Genomic DNA, 13,041 nt, shown 5'->3' on the forward strand with positions numbered 1-13,041 from the left:
AGGAAGAAATTCATCAAGACCGGAGAAAAGCACTTACGGTTTGCCACCGGGTACACCGAGAGGTCCAAGAGGTGCCCTCATGCTTCCGTGAGGATCGTAGAGTTGCTGAAGAGGCGGTCTTGCGGGATATCCATTCAGGGCCGAAGGATAACCCAGCACGTCCACATGAGGTCCTGCGGGTGGATGATGTGGCGGCGGATAGTGTGGCGGATAAGGGCCGACCGCCGAAGCCGAGACCAGTGGTTTGCTGGAACTCGATGGTTTCAGACCACCGGAGCCGGAGCTGCTACCACCTGTCGACCATACATTTATCGTCAGACTTGCCAAGTATTTTCCATCAACTTGATTGATACGAAAATTCCGAATACTAGCGAATTAATGCAAACGAGAACGAAAATTATCGCGTTTATATGAAACTCACAGAATTATTTGCGAATTTTTGAAAGTAACGAAATTAATAATAACGAAACGTTCGAACACCAGCGATAAAGAGATTAACACTTTATTCTTATAAACGATTTTATTGTTACGAAATATATATCTAAGAAAAAGCGAAAATACTTTAGACAATCGTAACAACAATAACGGAGAAAAATTCCTGAACATAGTATTATTACTGCAACACCGTACTGAATGAGATTTTTACATTGATCTTCTCATTACATATTATCATACTCATAATCATTTCAAATTATATACACGCTTGGAATTATCAGACAAATAATATAATGAAACAAAAAAGTAGATAACAAACCCGCAGACGTGGGTGTGACAGGTTTCGAGATCGGTGTGGTGGGTTTTTCTCGTTCCTCCATCTTCTTAGCCGAAGGTGTGCTCGCGTTGCTGCTGGTACCACTCCTCGGCGACGGTGGTGGCACTTCTTTCTTAACCTGGCTGCTCAAAGGCACCGAAGATGGACCGAGTTTGTCAAGGCCATTCTCCCTAGGAGACGCTGTGCCATTCGCCGTCGGACTCGTTGGCCCTTCGCTGGCATCGTCTACCACCAAGTCCTGGTCGCTCTTTTCACCATCGCTTTGCTATCGGGGAAAACGTGTACGGCTTTAATAAGGTATACTATTGGTCAGAGAGCATGGAGAACCATCCTAGATACCTACATGGCCTATGTCTTTATCTTGCTCCTTTTTCATCTTCTTCAATGGCAGGTGATCGTGATGCTGGGGATCGGGTGATCGCGGCCTACTGTATTTTTCGCGTTCCGCTGGCGATATCGAACTTCTCTGGAACAACGTAAGCAAAGAATACATTAAGAGGACCAGACAAACGCATGAAACGAAATTTTATTCTATTATTAGCAAGTGGGTATATTGATCTTTGTACGTTTTTATGTTGATAGTAATCGAAGATAACGTTTACACCTGAGAACTTGAAATGACTTTGATCGCTAATCTCACGACTTTGATACTGCCATAATCTTCAAGACACTTTGATTACCATTGTCAAGACCTTGATGACCCGCGTGATTTTCGAATAATCTCAACGAGAAATAACGGCAACTTGTTAATTCTTTATAATTAATGTATCAATTAGTATAGTACTTCAAAATTTGTTTAGGCCTGTACTAATCATATCGCAAGTACATCTTGTGTGCGATATTTATTAAATATAAAATTAAGAACTTCTTTGCCAACAAACGAAGAACAGTCATCGCCAACAGTCAATTTTTAGATCGCTCTAAGATTACTATTTTGTTAATCCACACGTCAGATTTATCATAAATACAACTTGTATTGCCACTCCAATATCTGAAACCAATTTCTGTAACTCAAACACAGCAGGGGCAAATATTTTCCCGTACACTTTTATCGAATCCATCAAATCGTCTCTGTGATATCATCAATCGTTTATCAGAGACCGCAAATATTGCGGTATAAAAGATACGCTGTCATGTTAGATATCCATCGAAACGCGCATCTGCCGGAAGACGTTCTTTCCCGGAGAAGAGCAACCAGGGTGAAGGAAGCCGTAAAACGAGCGTCAAGATCTATCACGAGAAGTCATTCCAGGATTATATACAATTCGTCTCGCAAATCTCATCAATTTCGTTGAAGATTTTGACAGACGGGCATTCTTCGTTTCGGCAGAGAGATTACGAAAAGCTTAAACCGTTTCCTCTGTCTCACGATTAAATAAAATATTTGCCCGTCGATGCACCGAGGGGCAATTGAATTACGCGCCTCTGCCTCCATCAATTTCTTGCTTCGTCGTCGTGAAGAAGCAACAGAGAAAATAATACAGAAAAATCATCGACACGGCTGAAACGGCGTTAGCCGTGAAAATGTAGACGAAAAATATTTATTTGTCTCGTAGACGGTTCGTGAAATGCTCCCATATTCCTTTCTTTGTTCTACTTAGAATTTCTGGTTAATAAAATTTTGGATTTATCGATGCTTGCAAGGATTTTTCTGATATACTTCTGTAACGTGTTACGAACATTAACTTCAGTTAATTGATTAATTGAGTAGTAAATATAATACGATTAATTCAACGTTTTTGAAATGTTAGGCGATTTTAATGAATACAAGTTTGAGTTAAGTATAGTAAAATTGACAATAAATGAAAAACAATGTGCAGTAAGAAAACAATGTTTCGATATAAATATAATAATACTCGATGACGTGAGAAAATTGGATTATTTAACAGGTAACATGCACTCACAATCATTGTTCCAAATCGTCTTTAACGATCAATTCTAATTCTAGATAAATTATACACTTATCAAATACCATCATTTCGAGTAATAATGTCAACTGAACGGTATTCTCCATTAAAATAATTATTTACATTTTTTCCTCAAACGAACGAAATTATTTCTACCAAAGCAACGATCAAGAACAATTGCAATAATTAAACGATTAAAGCAGTTTCGTCGAAGCTTAAAAAAAAAATTAGAAAAATTTCTCTTCTTTCTTAAAGTGTCCACGAAAACAATCCTCCTGGTGACATTTTTCAACTACCCAACTTCACCGATAAGAAGTCGAACAAAGAATGCGATTTAGATAAATTCACGCTTCTCTCTGCTCCACTATTGCGTGCCTATTAATTCTCAGACCTATCTTCTCCCTCTGTTCGACATTTCTCCCCTATAGAATAGAGACGATAACAGTCTAGAGGGTTGCGCGTGAATGCGCGCCGAAAATGTCTCTGGGAAACGGAGACGCCAATACCATCGAGAGATACGAAGGTCCAGAAAGGCGTCGAAGATATTATCGACAGGAAGTTTTACGAGCGACAGTTTTGTCGTCGATACGGCGACGTCTCTCTTTACCGTCCCTCTTCATCCACGTAAGCGACCGTGAGCCTTTTTCCCCTGATAACTTTTCTGTCCCCATCCGGAGCAACACCGTAAACTACCCTCTCTCGCGGCCTCTCTCGACCCCGAAGTAAATCTCCTCTTCTCAATTACCCTTCGTCTCTCATCCACTGCCACCTCTGGCTCGGTCCATTACCCCGACGCTCCGGTATCATCCTTTCCGAGCATCGTCCGCGTCCATAGGACTCGTGCGTTGCCTAAAAGGAAATGAAATAGGGCGACTCTGCAGTGATTTAGGAAGCCACTAGATGGCTGCTTCTTTTTCGAGGGATTCGCGTGTGGTTGACTTTACGAGGGGAATGCAGAGAATGATTAAATTCAACGGAAGGGGATAATTAAATTTACACGGGCTGATAATTGTATTGGTAAGTTATTATTGTCGAGTAGGATGAAATTTACTTTGTGGATCTTTGACATTATAAAGTTATACGTTTAATATGTGGAATGGGGAGAAATAATTAAATTTGGCCAGTGTGATAATTATTGAAAGGTCATTATTATTGAGTAGGACGAGGCGTTTTTGGAATTTGTTACGCGAACCTTTGCAATTATGTATATTATACTAGTAGCAGGAAGTAATTAAATTTGTTCGGCATAATCGACTATCGATTAGGATGAAATGTTTTTGATATCTGCTTTGTGCATCTTTGATATTATCAAAGTTATACGTTTAATGTTTGAAGTGGGAAGAAATAATTAAATCCGTGCAATGTGATAATAGGTCATTAATATCGAGTAGGATAGAATTTGTCATGTAGATCTTTGTAATTAGGAACGTACACCTATGTTTAATACATCTAAACAAATAGAATACACGGCACAGTAATGAGCAACATGTCCATAGATTCATCAGAACTCGTTCAAATTTCAATTGGGAAAACAATTCCAGGTAAGCAGATACGAGTGGCGTTTCTCAGATAATATCGGGACGAATAAAAGGCGTGTTTCTGGCACGCGGCGAAGACAATCGGGGCGACATCGAAAAATTCAGCTTGACGAAGCTTCCAGCCGGAGACTAGTCGGTTCACTCGATAAAAAGGGGGCGAAGGCTGAGTGGCCATGCGAAAGAGAACGAATTCCCTGGAAAGATGCAAGAAAACACGCACACGGCCGCGTTCGAACGACTTCTCAAAGGAAGGAATCCCCAGAGGAGCCGTATTATGTGCTTCTCGCTCGACTTTTCTAGAACGAAAGCAGCTAAAGTGGGATCCGTTTCCACTCTCGCAGGGCAAAACGAGATACCGTACCTCTCCTCGTTACCACGTAATGGTCAGTCACTATTTATCCGGCCAGGAGCCAGGAGAGTCGGTCCGGTTACAACTGTCGCGTTCCTAGAAAGGAAAGCGTTCGTCGAGAGACAAGAGCTGTGTATATGTCTCTCAGCTCGTTCCTTTTCCTGGATAAATCGACGGTAGAAGAAAATATACACACACAGAGCGTAGAGAAGAAAAGGAGACTTCGACTGCTTGGATATTTCCAAGAACGATCCTTGCTATTCTTTCTCGAAGGAAGAAGAACGGAAGAGATATTGCGAGAAGAATACAGAGAGGCGAGGCATTATCATAAAAATGCGAGGAATCTCGAAGATCTTGGATTTATGTCGGAACGGAGATGGTTAGCTCGAGATAAGTTTCGTAGAATTGGGAGTAACAGTCCTCACGCGGATAAAGGAACCCCTGTATGAATCGTCGTAGTCCAAGTTTCGACGTGTCATAGAATTTTTATGTGGCTGTTGGCCTTTTTTCGCGAACAACTGGTTCGCCTCTATCTCGGAAAATCGACTATGTACACTTTTGCCTTCTAGACATGGTGAAACGATGTTCCGAACGTACGTCGATCGTTTCGTGTAACACGTCTAGCAATGGATGTTCGAGTCTCTTCCGTTATTTACATTTGATACGTGTTTTTCTTTCTACTTATGCTTCGTCGAAAGCACGCAAGGTAGACGTGCGAATGCCGGCTTCGGTTACCAGACACATCGTGTACACGTTTCACCCGGAGCCACTTTTTCCCTTGCACAATACGTTCGATTCCCGGCGGTGTATTCAGCGGCCTTATCTACCCCGGTGCAAACGCATCGTTTTCCTTCTCGCCATTGAAATACCGAAAGCACTCGATGCTCTGTCACGAGAGAAGCTTCCTCTCTCCCTACTATTTCTCACCTCCTGCCACGTACCGTCCTCGCGCGCCGAGTACACGGTATTCTCCGGTGCGAGCGTGTACGTGTGTACACGGAGCGGCAGTCCAACCTTCATTCGCGTAAGTTTACTTACACCTAGCCCGTCGGGATCGTACGGCGGCAGCAGCCTTTCCGGTAAAGAGGGTTCGCGCCACGATCAATATAGGGGGGCCGCGTACCTCTCAAAGGGGTGGCCTGAAAAGGAGTGAGAAGCGGAAAGACGCGGGGGAGAGGGCCGTTGGGTACACCGTAGATATATAGACTTTGTAGTGTTAGGGACGACTTGGTCTGCTGGCAGGCAACTTGGCAAGCAGCAGCCAACAGCAGAACCAGGAGCCAGGCACCGAGAAGGTGCAACCAGAGAGACAGGGACGATGTGGTGGCAGTTGCTGGAAGAGAAACAGAGAGAGCGAGTGTCGACAAGGGAAGGGAAAGAGGAAGTTCGGTGGTGTGCGTGGTATTGGGGTTGGTGGTCGGGGCTATGAAGGTGGTAAGTGAGTGAGCGACTCCTTCACCACGGCGCCTCGTCTCAACCCAACTACCGTCACCCATACCATCGAACCAGTCCCCGACCTTACGGATATATCCCAAGCCACCGACTACCTCATCCTCCCACGCCTGTGCTCCTTCCTTCCTCCTTCCTTTCTGTCCTCCCTCTACTCGGCAAGTAGTCTCCTTACTACTCACCCTACCGGTATTCCACCTCAACCAACCCACGTTGCCTGTTTCCCTATTCCTCACTCCACCCTCGTCGTAGCCAGGACCCCGAGAGAGGAGGTTACGAACCGGAGTCGCGTCTCCCAAGACCCCGCAAACCCCAGTTGGTACAAGATTGCACCCAGAGGTTCTCAACCCGAGACGAGAACGAGGATCGTTGGAAAGCGACTCGTGGTTATCGACGTCGAGGGGTATACGCGGATCAAACGCTTTTTGGCGAATGACGACACGATCGTCGAATCGAATTATCGAGAGTCGTTGTATCGAAGGTAAATCTAGCGTGTGAAACCTTGACTGCGGAGTACGTAGTTATCTGTGAGAGGAGTGTGAGGCTTTTATTTTATCTAGCGAGAAAGTTTAGGAGCTAAGTAAGGAAGTTCCATCACATTGATTCTTATCGTATAGTTGAATAAATAAAATGATCGAGCAGTTCAAGCTTTCGTAGCCATTAACATAATCTTCGAGGTATCTATTTGAATTGCGCAATTGCATATACATTTAGCCACTGAACAAATCAAATCTTCTCTGAATTTCAATTTCGACTTCGAGAATAGAAATTATTCGGTGGGTAGTCACTTTATCCGCTAAACAATTTTTGATTCATTAAGGATCAGCAAGCTGACTTTGATATTCTCGTCAGTACCATCGGTCCAGTATTTTAAGGAACAGCTATCAAGAATAATTCCAGCGAAGAATATCCCGTACACGATACGGGATTTCAATCATCTGAAAACCCGATCAGTCGTGATACAAGCTATTTTTTACCTTCGAACGTTCATTAATTTACTTATCGAAATCACGGTGGGCAATACGGACGAAGGAGATTCATCGAGAAGTTGACGCGCAGGTGTAATTTCGCCGGTTCCTGTGATTACATTGGACGGCGACCTCACTCGAGGATGCATGGAATTTTTAATGGCCCCGCCGGGAATACCTGGAACCGATTTCTGGAATCAACCACGTGTCACTGGGTCACCGCGTGCATCCATCATCGCCGCAATTAGTGAACGCGCGCACTTTTATTTCCGCCTGTGCTGTTCCATCCAAATGCTCGCTTCCGCTCTTTCTCGTTCGAGTCGAATCTGTTCTTCCACCCCTGCGCCCCTCTCTCTTTCTTCTTCCCTTTCCTCGTTTTCATGCCGCACTTCTTTTCTTCCTTTTTCCAACAACGTTTCGACCGTGAGAATCGTGCACCTGATAGGAGGAAAATGAGAAGCGAACCGCGCGATCGTTTTCCACTTTGTTGAAGCGAAAGAATCGCGCGTCGGCGGCGGTTTGAGAAATTTCATTTCGAGGCTGTGATTGCGCCGTTAGAAATATGGTGCTGGACGAATATTACGTGACCGATTACGCTCCTTCGTTTTTCCGGAGAAGGAGAGCGCGCAACTCTGGAGATTTTTATTTCTCAGCAGGTATTACATCGTCTTTCTTTATTAGCAATTTTTAATGGGCTATCTTTTTACCATTTGATAAAGCTACGTTAGGTTTGAATTGTCTATTTTCTTAATTAGCATATTATGTTTAATAGATGCAAACTATGAAAATTTAAGATTGCAACGCGTGTAGTTTATACATTTTTTTTCAAAATAAATATTAATTCGGTTTATTTCTGCCTTTTAGATTTCAACGATGATTCTCAAAGTTCCGTAAAAATCTTGATTACAAAACTTCGATCAAATTTTAAATTACATATATTTTTCGATTTGCAAATTTGAAGACTTAGTTTATAAAAGAAAAGAGATAATAGAAAACGAGGGAAAGAATACTTTTGTAATCTCGTATCAAACTTTTAAAGAGAAAGATAAACTCAACGATAGTCTCATGAAAAGACTTGATAGAATAAAATAGGAACAGGAACGATTAGTGTGAAAATAAAAACTTCTTCTTTTTTTTTTTTATTGTATCAAATTGATTGCTCGCTATATACGCTGTTTTTAAGGTTGAAATTAGTTGCGAAACATTTTCGTAAGCTTCCCAAAGTCGACGCAAGTAAAAGTGCTTCCCTAAGAGGATTCAAAATTGCCCGATGCGCCTAAGTAGTTGCGAACATTTATTAGTCAGACAGCCGCTGTTTGACCAGTGGTACGCTCGAACTACGTTCGCTTACAGCGAGTAATTAATCGTTGGAAACAGTTCGCTCCTTTCCAACGTTCTATTTAGGAAATATACTCATGTTGAACAATTAACAATTACCACGATGTTTCTGGAATTTATCGAGATAAACAATTTTCAAATAAGATTCTACAATATACATATACATATATATATATATATAGAAGATAAAATACCAACTTCTTTTTTATTTTAATTAAACGAATTCTATTAACCTGTTTCATTAAAATTTTCGCTTCCATCAGTTGATTAAAATTAATAATATCTCTGTATGAAATATTTTTCGATAAATCATTATCAAGCTGTTCGTTTTATCAAAACAACTGTTTTAATTAAATCAATCTTACCGATCTATTACGTTAAATCTATTTTCCCGCTATGTAATCGAATGTAATTGAAATCATCGATATTCTCGTATAATAAACGATTCTCATCATACACCGGATGTACCAGAAACAAGAAAACGTTTTCTGAAAAAGATATTAAACGTCAGCCTCCAATCACGCAAAGTGAATTAACTGCGCATTACCTCGAGATCCATCGTTTAGCAGAATCTTTATCTTACACCGCCCCGTGTCACGGACGTTCTCCGCCCCGTCTGTCGGCTACACGCGGGGAACGATGTCGCGAATCGTACAAAAATTCACGGCAGGATGATTTATAGGTACAACGTAAATATCGTGGCGCGCGTTCACTCTTCCCAGTCCCGAGCTTGTTTTTTCCTCTGTTTTCTCTCTGCTGGACCACTGCACAACATCGTACTCTCTTTTTCTCGTTTTCCGTCTCTTTCTCTCACTGTCACCCAACCCATTTCGTTCTCCCCCCTCTCTACTAACCGTCCCTCATCGGCGGAGCCAGCAGCCCTGCGGTGGAATTTGCATTTTTAAATTAACTTGCCTCTGTTTGCAGCTATCTCGGCGCGACGCCGCCACCGTCGAGTCCGGGGCTTTACAATTTTATGCAACAACGCGCTTCGAGTGTCTCGCCACCACCCTCGACACGCTTTCTCTTTCTCTCTTCCCTCTTGCTTTCTGCCTATCCCCAGTTCACCACCCACTCAACTCACCCTCCTCTCTCTCTCTCTCTCCCTGTTGCACGCCTAACCCCTCTCGTGCCTCTTGCCCTTGTCCGCAAAAACCGTCCCCGGGTGATCGATATTATTGTTATCGTTATCGTTCGAACCGAGCTCGAAGCGGCTTCAGTTCCCATACTTCCCATTCACGTTACCGTTGCGGCCAATTACTTCTAACCACGACAGCGACGGTTTTACGGCGGTATATCGCTATCGCGAAAACGCCCACCGAAACGCAATATGCATCGAATCGGACCCGGTATTCCGGTTTTTCGTTGCGCCCGTTCCTTCGCGTCCGCGGGCTATCTCCGTTTTTCCCAATATTCCTTTTTTCATATCTTCTCTGTCTTTCTCGTTTTGTTTTCCTCTGTTTCGGTCGCGGTATACGACCGTTTTACTACGGGTAGAGAGCACACGTATTTCTCTATAGATACGCGCGCTTTTATTGAATACAGAAACCGCGACGATTGCCTTCTTTTTCCATTAGGCGACCATGGGAGAACGTGGGATCGCGGAAATTGACCTTAACCGACGATAGAACTCGGTGATATGCGCTTGCCTATAATCGCCGGCAGGAGGGGCAGATATTTTTCGCAGATTGAATTTGTCTCGTCGATAACTAACTTTCTCGTGGCACGCGGTACTTGCCGAATTGCACATACGGTTTCGATTGGATCGTTGAAAAAATTGACTTGGAACCGGAGACTTGGTGAACGCGGAAATATTTATTCTGTGTATGAAAAACGACGAAGAAAATGAAATATATTGTCTGTCAGAAGAACTTCCGTCGCAAGATACAAATTTGATAGTGGCAATTACGAAATATATGAAATATCTGAACTGATAATAATAAGTTTCGATTGAATCGTCGAAAAAATTGTCTTGAAAACGTGGAAATCGTTTGTTGTATGTTCGAAAGGCAACGAAGAAAATGAAATATACTTATCGAAGATATTTTTGTCATAAGAAAAAGATTCGATACTGCTAATTATAAGATTCATAAAACATACGAACTGATAATAATAACTTCGACGAGATCGTCGAAAACAACTGACTTCGAAGCACGTGTTTGTTCTGTACACGAAAAACGACGAAGATAATGAGATATATCCGTCGAACGAATTTTTGTCGTAAAACGCTGTTAATTATAAAACGTTTGGAATACGCGAACTAGTAATAACAATTCTCCAATAGACGCGTAAACATCCGATCTAATTATCATCGTTATCGATCGCATCAAACGTATCGCTTTCGAAACGAGATACAAATTCCAATAAATATTCCGCCGCTATTCCTATATCGCTAAAACGTATTTGCTCCTCGAGACATTCCACGTCACCCGGCACACGAGTTGAGAGAGAGAGAGAGAGAGAGAGAGAGAGAGAGAGAACGGATAGGAAATTGTCAGGAGACCGCAATATATGGTCGAAGAATACTCGGGCTCCATCGTCGAGACGTTGACGAGGTGCGAGGGTGGAAGAAGAACGCCAGATTTTCGCTGATTTTCGGAGCGACGCTGAGTGGTGCTTTACGAGATTTCTCAAGGACACGTCGTGTCGGAGACCGGTAGAGTACTCTCGTTGCTCGATCGGAGCAGGAAATAGGGGGTGAAGAGCAGGGCGAAATAAAAAACATTGCTTATGACGAGAAAAATAAGAAACTAAAACGAATGAGGAAAAGAAGGATAAAAAGATTGGAACGGGATGGTAAACGAGGGAAGAACGGCGAAGGAAACGACAAAGGAATAAGGAGCATACAGAATAGCTTGCCATAAAGTGTCTTCGCGTTATCTGCGAACACAGAGCGAAGAAGGGGATGAGGAAACATTTTTATCGCTGCGTGAAACGTTGGATAGGGAAGTTTGGAGGACAGAGACGGAAGAAAGACATAGCTGGAACTTAGAGAGCGAACAAGCAGAAGCATCGAGGAGAGGGGACGAACTAGCAGGAAAATGGGGAGACAGTTCTGGTAATTGAAAAGCCAGTGGTGGATTACGATCGTCGCTTTATTTCGCGGGCTCTTCGGTGCCGGGCTTCTTCCCTATTATCTCGCCCGTTTCTTCAGCTGCTGCTCCCTTGCGTCGGCCTCCTTGTAACAAGAAAAACGACAGGGAATGAGAATCGGAAGGAGAAAGAGGCGGTGGAGTGTGCGTGGAATGGGTCAGACGGAGAAACCGTCTAAGTGGTTAGGGATCGGGCTGCGACAAGGACGTGCCGTGGAACTAGAAAGAAATAGATAACAGAGAACCGCTGGATAGACTTCTATAAGAGCGTGAAAGTAAGAAACAGAGGAAAGAAGGACGAAGATCGTATATAGGAAAAATGAAAAAAATAAGGAGTGTAGAGGATAGAAGAAGAAAAGAGGAAGAAGATAGTAGAGAAGAAAAAGGTCGTACGCAAGAATGCCCGCGGAGAGGCGCATTCTCGCGCGATTACCAACGCGCGGTCCGTTGCGCCGTGCCGGCCTTAACGAATGGCTTCGTAAACCGTGGGCGCTTTAAGGTCATTACACAACGCAAAAAAGCCAGTTAATGGGCGTCCCGGTGGCGTGGCATCGGTAGGACCGACAGGAAGGTCAAACACAGAGATATCCAAGAGATAGAGAAGAGGATCGAAAGATGGTATAGAGAGAGGAGGAAGAAAAGAAGACGATCAACCGACTGGCCGTCCCCGATCGAACCACTGATTTATAGTGGCCGTATATTCCAGCAGAAGGACGATAGAAGGAGACGAAAGAGAGAGAATCTGCTGCTATCGCGAGTTGTTAAACGCCGTACCCTTGCGGGACACGTACAGCTAACCCCTTTACTGAAACGGCCTCGAGATTGCGTGTAGGAATCTTGTTAACCGCTCGAGCTAGACCTATGATCCTGCCTACTTTCGATCTTACACGTGTTGCTGGTGTATAGCCGCGGTTGGCTATCGATAATAGCTGAATTATGGTCGAGGTGAAAATAGGCTAGCCGTATTTTCGATCCTACACCAGTTCCCAGCACAATGTACAGCGATATGCTCGATGAATATGGGCACCGGAGTGGACGAGGGGCCATACGTCGCGTAACACGGCGAGTGTATCGATAGCAGCGATCGAGACACGGCTCCTACGACGAACAACGTCTACCTCGAAGTCCCGCATTTAATGAGGGAATTTTGTGGAGTTTGGCCTGATATAATCTGATTTTGCATCGATTAACCTTTGTAGAATGTTTCAAGTTTCTTTTGGTCGCTGAGACAAATCTCGTTATTCCAATCTGCCTATCGAAAGAAACCGGTTTTAGATTTTCTAAATTATCAAATTACTAAAATTATTCATATGTAAAATTAATCTTAACTTTTACTAAGACAGACTTTTACTGAGTCAGAGTTATCGTATTCTTATTTTCACAATGTTAATTTTAATTATATTCATTTATATATAATGCATTCGAACGTATATTTAAAGGCTGACGGTAGTTTTAACGTTAAAAAATACTACGACACAGTGTGGTGTAGTCAATCTCGTTGCCGCATGCGTCGTTGTCAATGTACCTTTTCAGCAATCCGCTCGTTCCGGAACACTCTCCCTGCCACTTCCGGTCGCGAAAGGGGAGAAGATTCAGAAAACAGAGCCTCGTCCAGAGAGCCGGACAAT

The 13,041-nt window shown here is 43.2% G+C and overlaps 1 protein-coding gene across 1 annotated transcript in view; it reads right to left on the reverse strand.

Moving 5' to 3' along the window:
- LOC117166167 (protein groucho) overlaps window positions 1-13,041 on the reverse strand; it is a 155,289-nt gene that overhangs the window by 5,607 nt on the left and 136,641 nt on the right. Inside the window, exons 8-10 of the mRNA XM_033349920.2 lie at window positions 1,116-1,238; window positions 755-1,037; window positions 38-293 (exon numbers count right to left, since the gene is read on the reverse strand). Of these exons, the coding sequence (XP_033205811.1) occupies window positions 38-293; window positions 755-1,037; window positions 1,116-1,238 (662 nt within the window). The remainder of the gene's footprint in view (window positions 1-37; window positions 294-754; window positions 1,038-1,115; window positions 1,239-13,041) is intronic.

The sequence above is a fragment of the Bombus vancouverensis genome, chromosome 2, assembly GCF_051014615.1.
Source record: "Bombus vancouverensis nearcticus chromosome 2, iyBomVanc1_principal, whole genome shotgun sequence".
Taxonomy (NCBI): domain Eukaryota; kingdom Metazoa; phylum Arthropoda; class Insecta; order Hymenoptera; family Apidae; genus Bombus; species Bombus vancouverensis.